This window comes from Nomia melanderi, chromosome 9, assembly GCF_051020985.1.
Source record: "Nomia melanderi isolate GNS246 chromosome 9, iyNomMela1, whole genome shotgun sequence".
In the NCBI taxonomy this organism is placed as follows: domain Eukaryota; kingdom Metazoa; phylum Arthropoda; class Insecta; order Hymenoptera; family Halictidae; genus Nomia; species Nomia melanderi.
Window position 1 is genome coordinate 7,980,414 of NC_135007.1, and position 19,880 is coordinate 8,000,293.

The 19,880-nt window shown below is 41.1% G+C and overlaps 3 protein-coding genes across 15 annotated transcripts in view; all 3 read left to right on the forward strand.

Moving 5' to 3' along the window:
- The window catches only part of LOC116427769 (EGFR adapter protein), a 211,405-nt gene that overhangs the window by 159,453 nt on the left and 32,072 nt on the right, over window positions 1-19,880 (forward strand). Inside the window, exon 1 of one of the 12 annotated variants that reach the window (XM_031978511.2) lies at window positions 13,961-16,194. The exons of the other annotated variants lie outside the window; for them this stretch is intronic. Coding sequence (XP_031834371.1) covers window positions 15,970-16,194 — 225 coding nt within the window. The 5' untranslated portion in view covers window positions 13,961-15,969. Of the gene's footprint in view, window positions 1-13,960; window positions 16,195-19,880 lie in introns of those variants that run through there. 12 annotated transcript variants of the gene reach the window in all.
- LOC116427772 (UPF0389 protein CG9231) overlaps window positions 1-19,880 on the forward strand; it is an 86,097-nt gene that overhangs the window by 28,908 nt on the left and 37,309 nt on the right. The window lies entirely within an intron of this gene.
- On the forward strand, window positions 3,571-13,804 carry LOC143174932 (uncharacterized). Of its 2 annotated transcripts, none has more exons than XM_076370979.1 (3): window positions 3,571-3,858; window positions 3,920-4,072; window positions 13,692-13,804. In XM_076370979.1, the coding sequence occupies exons 1-2, from the start codon at window positions 3,622-3,624 to the stop codon at window positions 3,995-3,997; spliced, it is 315 nt and encodes a 104-aa protein (XP_076227094.1). In that variant the 5' UTR covers window positions 3,571-3,621; the 3' UTR covers window positions 3,998-4,072; window positions 13,692-13,804. The 2 variants fall into 2 exon arrangements, with proteins under 2 accessions (XP_076227094.1, XP_076227095.1); XM_076370980.1 differs by lacking the exon at window positions 13,692-13,804 and adding an exon at window positions 4,158-4,305.

A 19,880-nucleotide genomic window follows, 5' to 3' on the forward strand; every position in this document is an offset into this window, starting at 1 on the left:
TATAAAAATTAAAAAAAAAGTTGGAGAAGGTTAAAGAAGTTGAAATTTTTTAATGTTAATACGTTGTGAAGGGATAAAGTATATTGTTAGAGAGGAAACATAATTTAAGAAAAACATTTGACATTTTTTTTCATATTATAATCTTATCCTCTTGATGTCGATAATGGTACATTATTAGTTACGGTGAATCTGAAAGACCCCACAGTGTTTCATTTCTGCAGTTAATGGCAATTCCGAATTGAGATTCCATTAAACCACGGAATGCTTATGAGCAACTGCGTATCGGTAACCTCACACGCGTGCTTGCCGGTAGTTCCGATCTAATTGGAATTCAAATATAGCAAGAACCAGTTTCCGCAACAATCTGGATGTCATTGTTGTGGAATCAGCGAACACTTTTGTTACTTACTCTGTAAATAACAAAGAAAAAAGCTAAAACATCAAATGTGTCGCGCATTTATAATTACTCCTTGTGAAAAAGACGGTTTCAATATAGGGAGCTTATGAAAGACTGCAATTATTTGGCACGGAGGAAAAATATTTTTTGGAAAACGTTTAAAAAGTGTACATAGAAAATGCATATCCTTGCAGTTTACATGACGCCCTTCCGTTCTCGTTAGTGTGACGTGTCAAGTTGCAAACTAAACAATAAAAGTACACTATAAAACCGCCCATCCCTTCCATCTCCGAAGAAGTAACTCGCGAGCATACGTATGTATACATATGTATATGCGCCCATTGACTTTCCATGTGTATCAATTATTCAGCTGAATGTCTCCTTGAATAATTCATCGACGTTTCAAAGTTATAAGTTTCGGGTCGAGCGGCATTTGTAACTCGTTTACCTTCCTTTTAACATGCGGCTTTCGAACCTTATACACGGTCTCACCTGAAAAGAAACCCTTCCCGATCACCTGCCCCCTTTATTCCGTTCAATCTGCGCTATAATGGAAACGCGCGAGATCCGAACCGCATATATCTTTTATAAATTACGTACCGCCTGTCACAAAAGTCTACGTAACCCTGCCGAATCTTAAGGAATGGAAGCAAGAATTTCGAAGATTTCCTGAAAATCTATTAGTAAAAGTGAAGTATAACCAATAATAGAATTAACATCTTGAAAACGTCCTAATTCCTACGTTTCCATCTGAATTATTTGAAATTTCGCAGATACACTTTTATAATCATAGACATCGTTCTCAAGTTTTCCTTCCGTTCTCACCGTTTATTTCAAAAAGACGACAAATACGAACATAAATATAATTTGAAAGCTTCTAAATTATATAAACTTTTTCTTCCCACGCGATAAAACGTCATTTCCGTTGCCAGGGAGAAACAGTACCGTCGTTTGAAAATCCAATTAACAAATGATTTTCCCATTTACAATGTATGAATCAAGACAGCAACGCAATTTTCTTGAAACTGACAAGCGAACGTAAACTTTCTCTGGTGTGCAAAAAATTTCCTTTTCCCCGACCGACGTTACACGAATGAGCAGGAAGCGCTGCATACATGCGCGGGTCACGACATATTATAACTTTATCCTCGCAGCGAAGGCTGCTGTCTTCGATGATCCTCCGTGGCACGGCGTAAAAGCATCTTCCTGTTGTCTAAAAGATTTCGCTGTTTGCCCGGAAGGCTTCCATGTTCTAAGGAAAGGAAACGGGTGTAGATTTCTTTTTCTACGGGATTACTCAACAACCTCTGTGGGAGGGGAGGTTGGGAGGTTCAACTACTCCTGACGGTGGCCCGAAAAGTGGGGAATAGTAGACTTTGCACTTTGAACTTTACGATCGGCCCGCGACGAGCATTTAGTCAATCCTAATGGTACTTTTCGGATTAAACTTTAAACACCTTCCGGTAAATTAAGAACGCCGTCGCTCGTGAAGCTCTTAAATGGCAACTGCCGACCCGTGAGAGCGTCAATACGTTGATGTTGCCAAGCAGATCGCGAATCAATTAAACGGTCGAAAATTGATACCCACCAATTTGTGCGGCGAACTGGCATCTGCTTATCATTAAATGGCCTCACACCATTTACTTCATCGACAGAAACTATTCAGTAATTACTGTAATTTGTATTCTGCCAATCTTTCCAAGGATGAATGTTTTAGGATTAAGGTAGGAGCGACTTTAATCTCCGGTTATTTATGTTATTCCATTTCAGTTAGCTCGGTTTATTTTTTGACAATCGTGGACTGCTTACTTCACAAAATTCTAATAATTCTTTTTAATGTTCAATTATTCGAATAATATTCATGTTTTTCATTTTATTTAGGATACATTTTAGAAAATGAACAAAGACGACTTTCTTTTCTGATTGCTTATATAATACTTTATATAGTTCAAGGTGGTAGGAATTAAATACGATAAGGACGAAAGTAATTATGTATGTAGAAAATGATAGTTGCCCACACCTATGTAATGGGCGCTTAATATTAAACTAAAGTAAACACATTCGTGTGGGTATTCTTAAAAAATACATAATAGGCAATCAAATTTTCAATTACTCGTATCAGGTTCCCTTATGCAGAAGGATTTATTGTACAACGTATGGGCGATAACGCGGTTCGAGTATCTCGTGAACGATAACCAAGTTTACAAAATAATTCTCTCCGTGCACGCACCGCGTACCAACTTAACTCCGTATGGCGCTGAAGGATATTTCAATCTTCGAAAAAATCGTAGACGATAATTACGTTACGAAAATGCATAACTCGGCGGTATTTTAAAATTCCAGTGATTAAAACGTGATCGCCATGTGTGGCTTTTAGTAGACCGTTCCGTGAGCAAAAACAATTGCGATTGGAATCATTGCACGTGACCCGCTCAAACCTCCGTTCATGACACAGAACCTGCAGCGTGATTTGCGGGCTTGTTTAAAAAAAATAGTAGAAAAATATAACTTCTTGTCAGAGATAAATGTATACTGAAAAAAAGCGCGCGAGCGTATAGATCATGTATAATTAACTTCGCATGTGCCGGTGTACTTACCTCGCTGCATTATATTTTTAAAGGAAATTATCGTGAAATCAGAAAGAATTCTAATCTACATGAAATAACAATATAATACAATAAATTAAAAATTGCAATTAAAAATCTACATTTCATGGTCTCCTTATTTTATTAGGAATAAATTAAAATAATATGTTTATAATTGAATTTAATATAAATAAAATTCGGTAATTAAAATTAGTGAAACAGATTGCTTGGAAGTAATATCCCCACAAAGCATAACTTCCAATTTACCACCGAATACAAAAAAATTCTAAGCAGTTTAGAACAAAAAAACAGCACTTCTAAAAATATATCAAGCCTCAAGATTGCTTTTTGAGCTACGGTGCACAAGAAAAACCAAGGAAAGGCACAGCAATCAGCGCAGTTTTAACGACCAGCTGATCACGTCACTCCAATTCATTCAAATCCATTTAACGGCCGCCATAGTACCGGCAGCCCCCATAATGCGTAGCGCAGAACGAGCCTCTAAAGACGTAAAATGAAATTTTTCCGCGAACTTGGAAACGAGTTTTCGGATCTCATTTCCGAGGCGAATTCCAGGTTCGGTGAAAGCCGGGCGCGTTCATTTCGTTCGTGGTACAATGCGTCCTGCCCGATCTCAAGATGTTATTCGACCTCCGGAGACGAAGGGTACGATCAGCTTCGCGAACTATCTTCTTCTTCTTCTACCCGGTGGCTGCCGATGGCGGTGGCGGTGGTGGTGGTGGTGATGCTGCCGCTGATGCTTCTGCGTCTGCTTCTGGTGGCTTTACAGAAAGCAGAAAAAGTGAAACAAGACCGTGCACAAAGGGAGACGATCGAGATGACGGGAGGAGGAAGGACGTACTGATGGAATTCAAGGTATTTTCCTGTCGTCCCGAAACGACCATGCGGCCCATTGAACCTTTTATTTACTTGGCAGCCTCCGGGAGAGGAAGTCTTTCGAGCGAGACGTGAAGTGGACCCCGTCTTCGCTACCGATCACTCGGAACCGTTCTGACAGCTCTTATCACGTGACACACGGACAGTGCGCTGGGATCGAATTCTTCGATCGTCCGTGACCCTTTCTTAAATGGTAATTGAAGCTGGAATTCGATTTTGGAATTGTTTCGTATTGACCACTAATTGTTTGTAATATTTGTTGCATTTGTTGTCTGAAGTACCAGGTATGTTTTCTAACACGGTGTTGTAATCGTGCGATATAATATAATGTAGGGTATTATGGCGAACTATGACTAACGTGGATAAATTGGAATGTACCTTAAATTATGGGAAATATTATTGTATTCTGTGTTCGTTTTGTTTGAGGTCTAATTTAGTTTTTATGTAATTGTGCTTTTAATGGAATAATATAGTGAAATTCATATTTTAATAAAAATCTTTTGGAAACTTCGACTCTTTCGGAAGTTTTAATTTTATTGTGAAAGGTATACATTCTATTTGAAATTGGTTTCCGAACGTGGAATGTGGCAATCAGAATGTCCTTTCTAATCACGCATGTCACGTCCCCAGTGATGTTCAACCCCAGCCGAAAATTCGGACAATCTAGGACTCATGAAATCGACTGGTGATAAATACTAGGACGATCAATCAGGCAACAGTTAATTTCCGCTAATTAATCGGATGTCGTAAATCGTTGCCGCATTGACTTCATGCGCTACGCCTACAACATGGCTCGTGCTAGTTGCCCCTAGCTAACTAATACGGATATAGTATCGTTTAATTTCCTAAATTCTGAGTTCAATTCGCTGTTTTCTAGAAACTGTACAAATCTATTTGCTAATTTATTTCTTAAATATGTAAAATATGAATATACGGAGGTAACGATATAATCAATATAATCAAGCAAAATATACTACATAACAATTATATTTATATTTATATCATCCACTTACGTTACACATTTAACAAATAATAAAGGGACAATATATGATAGAAAATAAATACATTAAAATCGTTTTTATGATACAGTTAAATTGTCAAGGTATATTCTCGCCTCATCGCCTCATAATTCCATATTTTCTCACAAGAACTGGCAGCTTGGCGTCTCTGCGGCGTTCATGCTGAATAAGTGTTCCCCTTTCCGCTCGTTTTCTTTTTAATCCTCTGTGAAGACTGAAATAGTTGAGGTTTCCTTCACCCTTGTGCACAGCAGTTGATACGATTCGTCGTGCATTCGCATGAAGCATGTCCTGTGAGGACAGTCGTCACGCTGGATCGTTTCTCCATTTCTCTACGCCAAGAAAAAAGTGTTTGGCTCCTGGAATAGGCGTCAAAAATAAATTTTAAACTGCATAACTCAGACAGCTTTGAACTGTAGTATGTGTGATAAACAGAAATCTATTTTCTTAATTTACATTCTTCTTTCGTCCACCATATTGGAATACATGCGTATTTAATTATGAAACACACATTACACTCGGGCGTACTATCGTACGAAGCTATTGTTCACGCTCGAAACTCGGCAACAGTTTTCTTCTTCTTCATTAATGACCGAGAAGCAGTATCAATTCAACCGTTCATTAGTAAAATGCCAAGTATTAAAAGAATCAGAGCTTGAATGAGCAGAAGCCTAGATTAATGAATGGAGAATTGAAGTGTCGGTGAATTGAGAGGAGAATATTGTGCAAGGAAATCAACAACCACACTGGAAACTCATCGCGGCATGTTCCGTTTCCGGTGCACCTTCCGACAAAGAGAGAAAATATTATTGAAAATGCAGCACGGAACGTGCAATGAATAGACACCGCGCATACTGAATAGAAAGAATTATTTTACCTGTAGAGAATATCAACTTTTTCTCAATCCTAAAACTCCAAGTAACAAAAAATACCATTGCATAATTATAGAATATTTTTAATGAGGCTTCCTAACGCTTCGGGGTTCTATGATCTGTACTTCGTTTCAATTGTTCAATACCTTCATTAAAATGACGCGTGCATAGAGTAGGAATTACATAAATATCTCCAATATTTCTGAATATACTTCTACGTTGCAATCACAGAATGCATGCAACGTAAATGAAATGAAGAATTATTAAAAATCTTGTAGCTCAGAAAATTATTTTCAAATATCCATAAAAACATTGGTAACATTTATTTCTATATATATTACAAGGAAGCATATTAATAACGTATTACTATAAACAATCATAAATTATAAATAACACTTTATCATATACAATAATCACACCATTTTTCTTCAAAATTCCACTCACAGAATTTTCGAAAACACAAATTCAATCTACAATACTGAACGTATTAATTATATCTCAAAATCCAACCGTCGTATTTTATTTTCTTCGGTCCTTAACCCGTTTTCTTAAAGTACGCCGTCGCTCTAAGCCGCGTTCGTTTCTTCCAGTTAATAGTTCCCGGTGCCGGCGAAGTTTCTGCCCCCGTCGCACTCGAAGATGGCGGAACATTCTTCCGCATATTAAAAGTCTTCCGTGTTCCGTGATAGGAGGCACCGCTGCGGTTATTGTGGTTTTGTTTGATGTCAAAAGTGCGCGACGATAACGGTCTAACCTCAAGCCAAGCTTTCATAGCAATCAGTCGGCAGTTGTCCGCGGCGCGGCCGAGTGCCAACGCGCGTTTACAGTAGATGCCAGTTGCTTTTCGTAGGAAATTTTTATCCGAAAACCGGCGACAAGTCGCGGTGCAAACGTTGAATAGAAAACCACCTGTTCCATTCTGCTATCTGTTCGCCGGTCGTTTCCGTTCCGACGATAGAAACATTAACGGCCGTCCGGGGAACAATATTTACTGTACGTCGCCGCTAATCAGCGTCAGTTAGCTTTGCTTCTTAATATTCTAGTATCCCGACGCTGTACGTGAACTGGAAACCATCTCTGATAGACGTCTACAGTTACGCGGTTGTTTGTCCCATTTATTTAAGCCGTTTCGCAAAACCAGCTTCTCGTTACTCTTTTTAGAAAAACGCTCGCACTACTGCGTTGATTGTTCTGTAGTAGGAAACACGGTCGCTAATAACTTTCTAACTTTAGTTCCTATTCTGAGTTTCACTTTCAGTGAAATATCTGTATTATACCGATTTCCTTTACTGTGTGTAGACCAATTCTGCTTTTTAAATCGATGGAAGCGTATACTCGCGATAAAAGAAAGACATAATAAAACCAATATATTACAATAAATTGAACACAATTATTACCGTCACTATGCTTTCAAAGCAACAATTTCTCTCCTTAACTCTCATACGATTATTAATCATCGACATTTTCAAACCTTACAGTCTAACATGTACAAACCAAAGCACAACTCATTCCAATAAATCAGTTTAAAATATCACTTACAACAAATCTCGAACGCACACAATGAAACTTAATCCGCCATATACCTCCACACGTTTCAGCGCAAACATAAATAAACCAAGGTATCCTCGCAGCAATTAATCAATAAGATTGTTAACAATAGTGCACAGGGGGGAGTAGAAAAGAACGTAACCCCAGGAAAAAAGAAGTCACAGGAAATCGGCGGGAGCAGGTAGCTTTGGGACGATATCAGGACGCGAGGACACACGCGCGCCGACGCCGGTCACTGTTGGGCTCGGGAATGAGGTTGACCTTGGCATTCTCATACAGATAATAGTGGTACCTAGCCGGTGGTTGCGTACGCGCTGCTCTCTTCTTTCGGATGTTGTGTACCCTCATTTCGCTTCTTGCGGCCTCACCCTCCGCGAGCGGGCTGCCAACAGCCTCCACCGCGAAATAGAACAAATCGAACGGGGCATGGGGCTCGCGGTTTGCCTTGGGCTTCTATTCGTGACGGTCATGACAAGTTTTCCTGGGAGTGAGAGAGAGAGGGGGGAGGGGAGTGAGGAAGCCAGGGTAGACGGAGGCTGCACGCGATATATACACGGTCCGCGCTACACATTCGTTGAAAGAGAGACAGCAGAGATTTGATCGACGATGAGCCATTCTCGCGGAACGCTCGCTTCCTCGGGCGACCGTTCCGCAACGAAAAGCAGCCGCGGATGTATGTAACTATGTAAAAAGCCGGTTTCCATTTTTCCCCCCACCGACGTCTTCGTCGTCGTCGTTGTCGTCGTTGTCGTCGTCGTCGTTGTCCGGAATCCCGAGTCCGCTACGAGGACCGCGAGGGTAAAAATGCGAGTAGTTGTCCTTTCTTCGTCCTTTACGCTTATTTTCAGCACCGACCCACGTCCGGCTTGCCAGTTTTAATTCCCCAAAGACAAATACTCCCGATGCAATTAATATATAGCCCTCGATACGCTAGGCGTACGGTGACAGTTAGCATAAATCGAGATGGAGATGATTCACCGCGGAGGAATAAGTTGAAAATGTTGTCGACTGGAATGGAACTTTTATTGGCGCGTGTTTTCCATTGATTTTATATACTGTATACTGTGTTTCGTTCGGTCTGTACGGTTTTTAATTAACTCTGAATGTTGTTTCAACAATTTTAGATCGTCTCGAAATTGAAACGTTGATTGAAGCAGTATATCGTAATATTTTTGTGGGTATTGTTATTTGGTTGCATTTACTGTTGCGGCTTGCGTAGCTATCGAATGTATATAATTATTTTTTATATGGTATTGAGGATATATGAATAAGTATTGAAAGGTTGTTTCTTCTAAGAATGGATCGAGTAATTTATAGATTGACTAATGTTCGAAATAGAAGTGATTATGCCGTAGGAAGGCACTCAAGGGCTCTGAAAATAGATGTTTAAGGGTGAAGGGATAGGGCGAAGGTTAAAAGTGCAGGTTGATAAAGCGCCTCGACTATTGGAACCGTTAGAAGAAGCAGAGCAGAGCACCGCGACGGTTCGCAGGGACGCGAGTCGCGTGGAGGCGTGTTACTATGTAAGGTATGCAGCCGCGGACATTTTTGTAGCTTTTTATTACCCCTATCCCGACATCTCCTCCATCGGTCACTGGCGAAAAAGACGAAGACGCCAACGGTGGTGTGGTAAAAAGTAACATCCTCATCCTCGGACGCGAATTCAACTTTCGCGAGCAAGAAAACGGATTTTGCTAGACTCGCGCGAGATGCTTGCTTCGTTAATTTCAGAAAGTCGACGGAAACGTCTAGAGAATAGAGTCATGAAGCCTTATAAACATACCGACACTTCGTATATACCTTATTCTACTATAACCATTCAAATAACTGGTTAGAAAATAAAGGTAAACAAGTTCACTTTTCTTAGTGGCAATAGAAACAAAAGGAAAGACAAAAATTGAGAAACTGATTGATCGGGCAATATAGGAATTGATAGAAAGTTAAATAAACGAAAGAAAATGCAGAATTTTCCATCAAATTTTAAAACCGCGATATACCCAATTAAATGAATCTTTTTCATTTTGTGTATTTTGTTCTGAAAATCACGCGGTATTCAACGTGTTAACGCAAAAATCACTCCTGACGTCCTGAAATTCGTGCTCAGTAACATTTTTAGGAAGTCAATGCAAATTTATATTTTTGTATAATTCAAAGAAATTGGGATGAAAAAATATTTTATGTCCGTCATTAATGTATTACGCGATAAGTAAATTTCATAAACATTCCTTCGAGAATGTAGAAATTGTTTTTTTTAAGCACATAAATTGTTTCAGTATACAAATTTAAGCAACGTAACAAATTCTTTAGAAATATTTTATGTATTATACACTATACATTACATATTCATGCGTGCATAAATGAACAGTGCCTGAAGGCAACATTGACACATAATATAAATGCGATGTGTTAATGGTACCGGTAAATTGAAAATAAAACGAAACTTTATTAACTTTCACGAAGATTTCTGCTTGGTAAGTCGACAGACATAATTTTTCGATTATTACAATTTCATTGCAATAGTAAAGTGATCCGTGGAAAGTCCGGCATGAATTTCTTTATGGAGTAAAAAATAAAATATCATCGAATCGTACCGCGTAATCTGTATAAACGATTGTCCAGGACATTATCCTGAAAGTCTTCTCTTTCAATAAAAACAGGGATTATTTATTCGTATCTTACAATTACGCCTTAAGGTTACATAAAATTCTGGTCAAACGCGACGTCCGAGCGAAACCTCTTGCGTATTAAATTAGTTAGGGTCGCCGATTAACTCAAGATCATTTACAAGCCAGGCTAACGGCGTTGCTACCTTTACCGCCTCATGACCGTCCACCCCGTTTTCATCGCAACTGCTGTAATTGAATTCGAGAGCAGCTTCACCGTTCCTAATTTGACTTTCCGTTTACATCAAGTAAACGGAAAAAAGAAAAAAGAAACTCGATAACTTGCACGGGGAAATCCGGACCTCCGTCATTTCCTCCTGAAAGCTTTGAATCTTGTAACCTTACAATTACGCGCATGGTTTTCCATTTACTGTAGTACCAACAATCTATCATGTATACTCTCAAAATGGATTTCCTGGACATTAAAGAAACGAGAAGCTTAAAAACTGCTACAAAAGCTGAAATAACTTCAAGACTTTTAACACTAAAACTACTAAGCAATTAAATTGAGTTTTTGAAATTCCTCTATAAAAACTGCAAGAATGCATCTGCTGAGACTTTAATTGATTTACAATTCAGTTTGCGTATTGCTGAATCAAATTCCTTAATCATTTCTCGGAGAAACATCTGTTATCCTCTTAATAATTATAAAAAGAAGAAATCAGAAATGAATCACTTCGATCCGTCTGGTAGTTCTAGTGTTGAATATTCAATTATCCTAATTTGTGCGATTCAAAAGAGCTTAAGGAACTCGATAAATAAATTCACCTTTCGAATATTTTTGTAGCGCGACGATTTGATACAAAATTACCTTTCTTCAGTATTAATACAGCGCGATGTTTCGCTCTAGGAGTTCAAGCTTAAAAACTTTCTTTTCGCAATTTATAAGTATATTTGTAAAGCAGCGGAATTTGTAATTAATTAGTTGAACGTAGCCCAAGATTTCACGCCCGCCGTGAAAAAAAAAGTAATTGCGAGAGTAACCTGTTTAAAGTTTTAACTGAGCCAGTGAACTACTCACAAAGCGTCGTTCAAAATTAATAACTTCGTTAGTTCTTCGAATGTCTGCATTGAACTTGTTTTATAATGTTTCTAAGATGTAAGCATCGCGAATTCATTTACGGATTAATATAAAAAGGAATGAATTTCTTGAAATTTTCCTATGATTACCGTTTTAAATCGATGAATCTCGTGTCGCAGTTTCATTAAGGATATACGTTTTATAAATCGATATTAATCGCGCCGTGTGCATGTACTCTTATATATAGGGTACGTCCACGTCCTCCTAAAAATTGTTATCTTGTAAATTCGCGATTACATGACTTTTTCCCATTTATTTGGATAGCCGAAAGGTATTCAGTAATTTATGGGTTACTTTCTTCGTACGGTTTATCTCGTGTAACAGGCATGCGCATACGTATCTTTTTATCCGGGTTGAGGCGTCGTACTCTGTGAATAACGATGTTATTACTGGGACATCGATAAAAATGTTTCAGTGTAACCGTATCACTGGCCGATATATTACTTCCGTTTTGATACTAATTGCCCGGTACTTTTTTTACACAAAATATCTTATCTCGGAAAATTACAAGAAACATATTTTATCCCCAAGGGCTAATAAAAATGTCCTTGTGTAGGTGTCCGCGTTTTTGACGCTTCTAACGCGTCACACGATGATTTCTTTCGATAAAGCGGATATAGTCGGCTGATAAAATGAAGTAGCGTCGTTTAATCGATGTTTCTCGGATTTCTTGTAAGAATTTCTGACCTTTTCTACTCGACTTTTTGATAATACGAAACATTACGATAATATGAAATTTTTGATAATTCAATTGAACTGAGGATTTCATATTTTTGTAGCAATTTATATTTTCTGACACTGTGCGTACGGAAATATTTAAAAACATTTAAGGAGTTTTACCTTCTTTGAAATTTAACAGCCTTACTTCAATGTCTGCACATTAATCTATAAAAATGTATATGAGCATAAAGATCCTCAGTATATGGTAACTTAACATGATTACGACTTTCCAAGAAAATAATACGAACTGCATTGGCAGTAAAATAGATTACATAGTAACTTTCCATCGAAACAGATACTCAAAAGGATGGGAATCACATTGGTAGGAAGCTTTCAGTACACAAATACTGTCTACAAAATAAATAAACTTGGAACCTTATTATACATTAAAATCGTCCTCTCCGTTTAAGCGTACAGAAATGTTGCAACAAGTAGAATATCCTGAGGAATCAGACGAAGATTTGCGTCACTCACTGTCAGAAAGCTTGTCACGAGAAAATGTTCGTGTAGATAGTAATCTTAAAGATATACAGCCACCTATATACTTATCCATAATAAATCACGCATAGACTTCTACGCTTTTACCATATACGCAGACGGAGGAATTCTTACATCCCGAACACCTACTAAAGTATAACGACAGAACACGTCCATTGTACAAGGAGCCAAATAAATTTCTCGATCCATAAATGCATCCAGAATGTTAAATAACCAGTGCCTCTCTATAGAAGATCAGCTGCTTTCTACTGCAGCTTCGGAATTTGCTGATCTAACGGTACATGCATTGCCCACAGCGATCGCGACAATTGCCACCTGATCCACTCGAGACGCGTTAATCCGGAGTACGAACTAACCGGAACGTGTTCCACGATTTCTGGTAGAACGATAACGAAAACGCGATTACTAGAGCTGGACCGTAGCCTTGTTTCCAATTCTGGCGGTACGTTTGAAATTGAAATACCATAAGAGCCTGTTTACACGATTATATCGGGCGGTAAAGCTACTTAGACATCGTTAACAATCTACTAATGTTCTTTTTCATTACACCCCTTTAAATCACAAAGTATTGATTCAAATAATTGAAAGCTTAATTCTTCTTTTTCTTCATTTTTACGATAGGTATTATTGTAAACAGTATTCCTTCAACTGATACAAAGTGTTCTGATTCAATATTATAAGGCAAGAGATCGGAAGCGATCACTATATGCAAGTGGTTCAGAAACGCGGCCAGTAAACTGGTACCACTATAGTAGTTGGTATCGCAAGTACGCGATAAAGGATCATAAAGCAACAGATTGAGATAAATTTTAGAGGATCCAAGTGGTCATAACTAGAGGTATCCGTTTCATTCGATCCGAACTAAAAATTCTATACCTTCGAATACAGTACTCGTTTAAAATATCACCACAATCATTATCCCCAACTCAAAGAGTTAACCTCACCGTCATACCGATCATCTGCGAAAGCCCGCAACAGCGCTTAGCATCACCAGGATTCAAAAGCAGCCCTAAAATCACCCTATAATCCCGTAAATCCCACAGCGCGCGTACGCCAACTGAAAAGCGAGATCGTTTGAGCTGGGCCTTAGCCTGGTTCCCTATCCAGATGGATCGATCGATCCCGGCCGGTGACGTCGCGGACGTCCTGCACGAAATGGAGGACATCAAACGTAACGTCCGTAGTCCGATACGAGTCCGCGATCGTGCCGGCAGGAGGTCAAAGAACGCGAATCGCAAACTCATGCGATCGGCGCGTTGCCGGTCTCTCTCCCCCCTCTCTCTCTCTCTCTCCCTCTCTCTCTCTCTCTCTCTCGCTTTCTTTCTCTCTTTCTCTCTCTCTCTCCTCTATCCGTCTCATTCTCTTCTTCTTTCTCTCTCTCTTTCTCGAACAACGCTGTCTCAACGCACAGACCGAACAAGGAGACCGGGCAGATGCAAGGGGCAACGAGGACCGAGATAGCTGGTATTCGCCAGCTGCCGTTGAACGTGTTCAATGCCGCAGTTGGAGCAAGAAAGCGGTCGGAGAGAAGAGATCGGTCGCTCGCTCCGCTCGGTTTCGCGGCGGTGGTGGGGATAGGAGCCGTGTGGGCCGCTGGTGCTACTCCAGCTTGGTGTTCCTCTTTCGACTTCAGTTTCTCTCTATACGTACTGGGGAGGTATTGCCATACTCCGAGCCTGGCTAGCATGCTCTAGGCCTACAGTCTCGTAGTTACCTGAACCGCACGGACCTGGCCTCCGTCACAGGTAGAACATAAAGAAACCGAAACCTCCGGGGACAGAACGAGGATCCAAGTGCCCTCCGCCAGGTGACACCAGGGAAGAGTGCAACGGAGTACACCGCCGCTACGCGAATCAATCCGCAAGAATTAATCGAGTGATCCGTTGGAACTGTTCATCGACTGAGATCCATACGAATCTTCGTAAACTTTCGCATCAGAATAATCGAGGTATAAAAATTGAAAGGAAGACAGATACTTAATCCTCCAGTGACGTCCCAAGAGATAAGTGCAACAGGAAGACTTCAGAGCTAAAAGCAAGAAATAAGAAACATCAGCACATCCGACGGCGGTCTCGAACTCGCGTTCAATTAGGATCGTGTTCCCAGAGCTAGGCACGCCGGTGTCGCGACAGCCTAACGGATCCGTGTCCGGCGATGTTCAGCGGAAAAAGGAGAAATGTGCGAAGCCACCGGTGAACCCGAGAGCGCGAGCCTGGATCATTGATCCCGGGATAAAACAAACTGAACGATACGGATCTCGGATATTACTTCTTAGGGTGCATATCGCCGGCGTTATCAGTGTGCCCCGCATCGCTGCGGTCGGCCCGGTCAATTGTGAGGCTTGAATGAGGAGAATCCTACTGCGGGTCCGATCCGCCACGTCAGGCCGGCCCCGCGAAGATTAAAGGCGGTGCACGGGGGTAAGGAGAGCGCGAGCGCGCTCGGTCGACCGGCAACGGAGAAAATTCACGGAGCCGCTCTAGTGGTAGATTCAAGTATGGTTGACAGTCGACGAGGACGAAGCGAAAGGCAGCTTCGAACTCGTTAACCGGTTTCCGCGGATCGGCATGCAGAACGACACTCGGTGAAGAGTACGCGGCGCGCGCGCGCGGCCGCGAAGTCCCGGGGCCCCTCAATCTTCCGTTGCGTGGTCCCACGCATAAAGCGATCGGACCGGTCCGCGGGATCAGAGACGGATGATCACCTGCCAACGATAATATACCTCGCGAGGGCTCGCTACGGAATCCAGCCGCTTCTCCAGGAGAACCATTGACACCGTGAAACGTATTCCCCCAGCAGCGGAAAGGGGATAATCGTGCCGAAGTGGTACGTTATCGTGAAACGAACTTCGACACTAAAATAGAAACGCGAGTCGGGAGTTGTTCGACTGGATTGTTTGCCTTGGTAACTTGAAGGGACGAGGGTGAACACGGGTGTACGTGACGGGAACGCGCGTGTTCGATCGTCGAAACGTGCCTGCTAGTCGCGCGGTCCGGCGGGATATTTTCGATTCCAGCGGGACAAGTCCGGCTGGAGGTATTCCTGAAAACGGGGCCCCCGGTAGCGGAACGCCGATTTGTGGTTTGAAAAGTGTCCGGAGGAATCCCGGTGATTTCCGTGGCGCTGATCGCGCGCGCGGGTCCGTCGCAGGCCCCCCCTCGTTCTCTCCAGTGAATTCCTCTCGGCGAGAGCGCGGCCCTCGCCGCTCTGCCAGTTGATAAGTGAATGAAGGCTCCGGCCGGTGTTCTGTGCGTGGCTACAGAGCCGGTATGCCATTACTATACGAATTAGAAAGTGTGCTAGGTGATGTGAACAAGTGTGTGCAACGGCCGGTCGAAGCACGCCGGGTTGTATGGAGAACTTGTTGTACGCCTTCGTGGCACAGCGGCGATTTATCGGATAATTTTTCGGTTCGTCGATGAATTATGAACGACCACGAACTTCCGTTGCTGTCTCTGTCCGTTGATAGAGGTTTGATGGTATCCGTTGAATGGAATTCTCAGGGAGAGTGTCTTTCGTTCGTTACCGATCGAGTCTGTGATTTGAACCGTTGCGCGTGCGGGTAGGGTTGGTTTATTCAACGGAAGTGTGTCGAATCAACCGGAAAAATTAGCAAAATTCGGCGAAAGCCGCGAGCCGTGCGCTTCGAGCCGAGTTGGAAGACGAAGAGGTGCAACGGTCGCCGTGGCATGAGGAGGTTCACACGCAGGCGCAAAACCCTGGCCGCATTCTCTGCGATTATGGGACGCCTTGGTAAAGGCTCGCAGAGCACAACGAGGCCCATCTTCAGGGTGCAGTATCGCAAGCTTGTAGACGAGTACTCGCAGCAACAAGAACAGCTGAAGTTTATGCCAGCGTTGCCCGACTACATGTCGTACTGCTGTTGTCGATGTGGTCACACTCAGAAACTCAAAGTAAGTCGTTGTGTAATATATGTGATTATTATTTTTGTTGGATAACGTTATGCGTGAGGATACGATCCTCGGTGCAGGTGCAATCGTAGTAATACAATATCGTTTATCAATGGAAGTTTCGTTGAATGTTGTATTGTAAGCTGTAGGTATTAAGAGTTCTGTTATTTGAAGATAATATTGTACTTTCATTACGGATGTTTTCGTATTTATACAAGTTACGAGTATCTGAGGTTCAATATAATAAAATATTTGATACAACCGAATGAAGCGTACATTTTATATGTATGTAATAGCGTGAAATTAATTAACTGAGAAAATCGATTCTGCTTTCACTCTATTTTTTGTAAATCGTACCATGAAAATCAGTATTTGCTTCAATATCCGTAGCACGGTTATATTGATCCGATAATTAAACAGATTGGAATGAAACTATTTACTAAATATTGCTTTTGGTAAACACCAAAAAGAAATTAAATACCATGTTTCCTGAGTGTTCTATAAAATGGATGAAAAAAATTCGAAGAATTATTCTTGAAACATTAATAGAATAATCTAGAGGGATTTTAACCCCTTACTTTATGATTTTCTTTATATCTGAACCTACCCGAATTATTTCATTGTTAATCATTTACTTATATGTATTGTATACATACACATAATACATAAAATATATTTTCTCTAAATATTGAATATTTATAACCAATAAACAGAGCTGCACCCCGACTAAAAAAAAATTAATGGTATTCACGTTTTTTAGGGTTGAAACCTTCGCCACGATTATCACTCCATATTTTAAAACAAGAGTTCATTAGAGTTCATGTTTTCCTTATGGAATCATTTCTTATAAACTTGAAACATCTCAGAAGCTATCAGTAAAATGTAAAATCCCATAGACTTCGATAGAATTTCCCATTATTCCCAAAAACAAATCTTACTACATAATCTTATTAAATTCCAGATTCTCCAAATGTATCCACGAACATATAAACGTACAGAAACGTCTACATTTTAATCATCGCGCATGATTCAATGCATTCTGCCTCATCGCTAAAGTTCACGGTATTAATTAATTGCACCCGCTCTATGGTAATGTGACCTCAACACCATCAACGAACACTCCGCGCTCGAGAAAAACATCGTACATTGTTTCGCCGGTGAGAAGTAAGTTAATTGACTGGCACATCTATTTTCGGAATTGCTTCGCAGCTCGCAAACATGCGACTTGCAAACTTATCTTGTAATGAGCGGACAAAAGGAAAAGAGGTTGGCAGAAGCAAACGCGGCACATACCTCGAAGAGTTGCTTAATCCCACCTTTCGCCGCGCCGAGCAGCGAGAATCGTCAATTTCAGAAAACACCCGGTTCGAATAAAAAGCTCGAAAGGCAGGAAGACGGTCGTTATCTCCGCGGCGGGCGGCGCGGCGGTTGCGAGAGGGTGAATCGGCCGAGTGGCGTATTCAAAAACTCGCGTGAGGATCGACGCATACAACAGCGAGGGGTTTTAATGGGACAAATGGAGGTAACGTGTAACGATTTTCGCATACCCGAAAGAAACCGTGGCGCTGGCGCACGGTAACAACAACCTGTCACTTCCCATGCTATTTTGTACCTGTTCGACCGGTCGACGTGTTAAATAGCTCCACAGCGCGTAGTAAGTTCTAAACGAACTGGTTAAGCCAAACATGGCCGATGAAAACGGGTATACAAGAAAATGTAAAGAGCGACGGATTGGCTTCCAAGACGAACGATCCAAGGCGAGCCAGAGAGTTGAGCCCCTACGGAAAAAGTTGGAATTTTAAGGTTTCAAGGAAGTCGAACAAATATCTAAAGCGAAGAAGGAATTCGTCGCGGGGCAGAGGGGAAAAAAAAGAAACGTGGTCGTCGTACCGGGAAACTGTCTAGCCGGCTATCTGGCTGGAATACTTCTGAAAAGGGACGCATTAATGTTGACTGAAAGAGGCGCACTTGATCATTTCCGATAAGCAATCTACGACACTTTGTACACGGGTTTAAATCACGGGGAGGCATTAATCTCTATCGACGTGTGTGTACCTGTTAACTAATGATTGGTGGAGAATGTTAAGAATCCGTCGTCAATGAAGTAGAATTTAATTGTAGGATCATTTCCGATCTGGCCTGTTCTTCTAAGCAATCGTCCTTTGAAGCTGTATAAAGATGTTCTTATAGAAATTATTTCGTGGGTTTCAAGGATAGTCAGTATTAAATATATCCTTGTATTAATCCTTAATTACCGAGGTGAATCCGATTTACCCCATTCTTCTACATTTTAAATTCTCATCCGTTTCCCAGCGAAACGTGTTTCGATCTTAACTACCCGAATCCAGCTTTGATAGAATAAAATTTGTATTTCATGGGAACGCTTTGTTCCGACGCGGCTAACAAAGTCGAGCGGCTCCGCTCGATTTCCTGATTAACTCGATAAGCAAGGAAGTCGGGCAGATCGATTTTCGAGTGGAAATAGATCGTCGAATTTGTCTATCGAGGATAGAATCACCGATCATTCGAATGCATACAGAAGCCTTCGAACAGCCTAACCTTAGCGATATTACCGTCCAGGAGCGAGGAGAGGCGAAGAAGAGAGAGAGAAAGAGAAAGTGCGCGAGGAAAGAGAAAGAGTGGGGAGGGGATAAGCCGTGGGATCGGACGGGCACATTCCTCAGGTCCGTACTTATAGCTGTTCGTGGCATCAGATGCCTCATGCTTGCTGCCTCTTGCTCCTTTACCGATAGAGTGCCTGCATAATACTGATATTTCAGCGGGGCCCTCCATGCCTCGAACATACTCCCGTATTTGAGTCGCGGAGATTCAAGAAATTCGGTAGAATTCACAGGAAAAAACGTGGCAACGTTCGAACAGTCGCCTTATAACATCCAGCCAGATATACTGCGGAGACGTTAAATTAAATTTCATAAATAATAATTGCATACACGCTGTTTGCAGAAGAATTTAAGGAGCGAAAACTAAGTGAATCTTTATTCTCCTCCACGCTGTTTTCAGGGCAATGAAATGAGTAGTGGTAAATTTCATTTGACCTTACATTCTTCAAATTTTTCGAGATTCCCGTTCACTGTAACTGCATGGCGATCCGCGGTCGAACAGTAATGTTCGTTACCTCACGCTCATTGAAAATATATGTTTTGTGCTTAATATTCTACAATGATCAATTAATAGTTTTAATCACAAAATTTACTCTAGAACTATATTAGACGAATTGAGAAGGTTGGATTGATTTTTAAATCCCGAAAGCAAATAAAAATCTGCCTACTTTATTGCAAGTGTTGACAGAGAAGGAATAAAACAGAAGTCCTATTACCGTTAATTAATTCAATGTTTATTATTCGTCATACGTGTATAAATATATTAAGATTAATTACGCAATGAATAACTGTTACCACAGCAAAACTGACACTGAATCTGATATGCATACGATTTCGTGCGACGGGATAGAAGTAAATAAAAGAAAACTGAAATAGAGAGCAACGTTGAGGTACTTATCGCCACTTTCCACGTAAATCGTCTTCAATCCTTTTTTAACTCCGCCCTTTAAAGTTATGCCCGGCCCAGACGCATTTATCGCGATGCATTCGCCCTACTTCCTCCCCGTGACACGTCGCGCGCACAGTTCCCACACTACCGACTAGCACAATTTAGATAAACCACGTTGG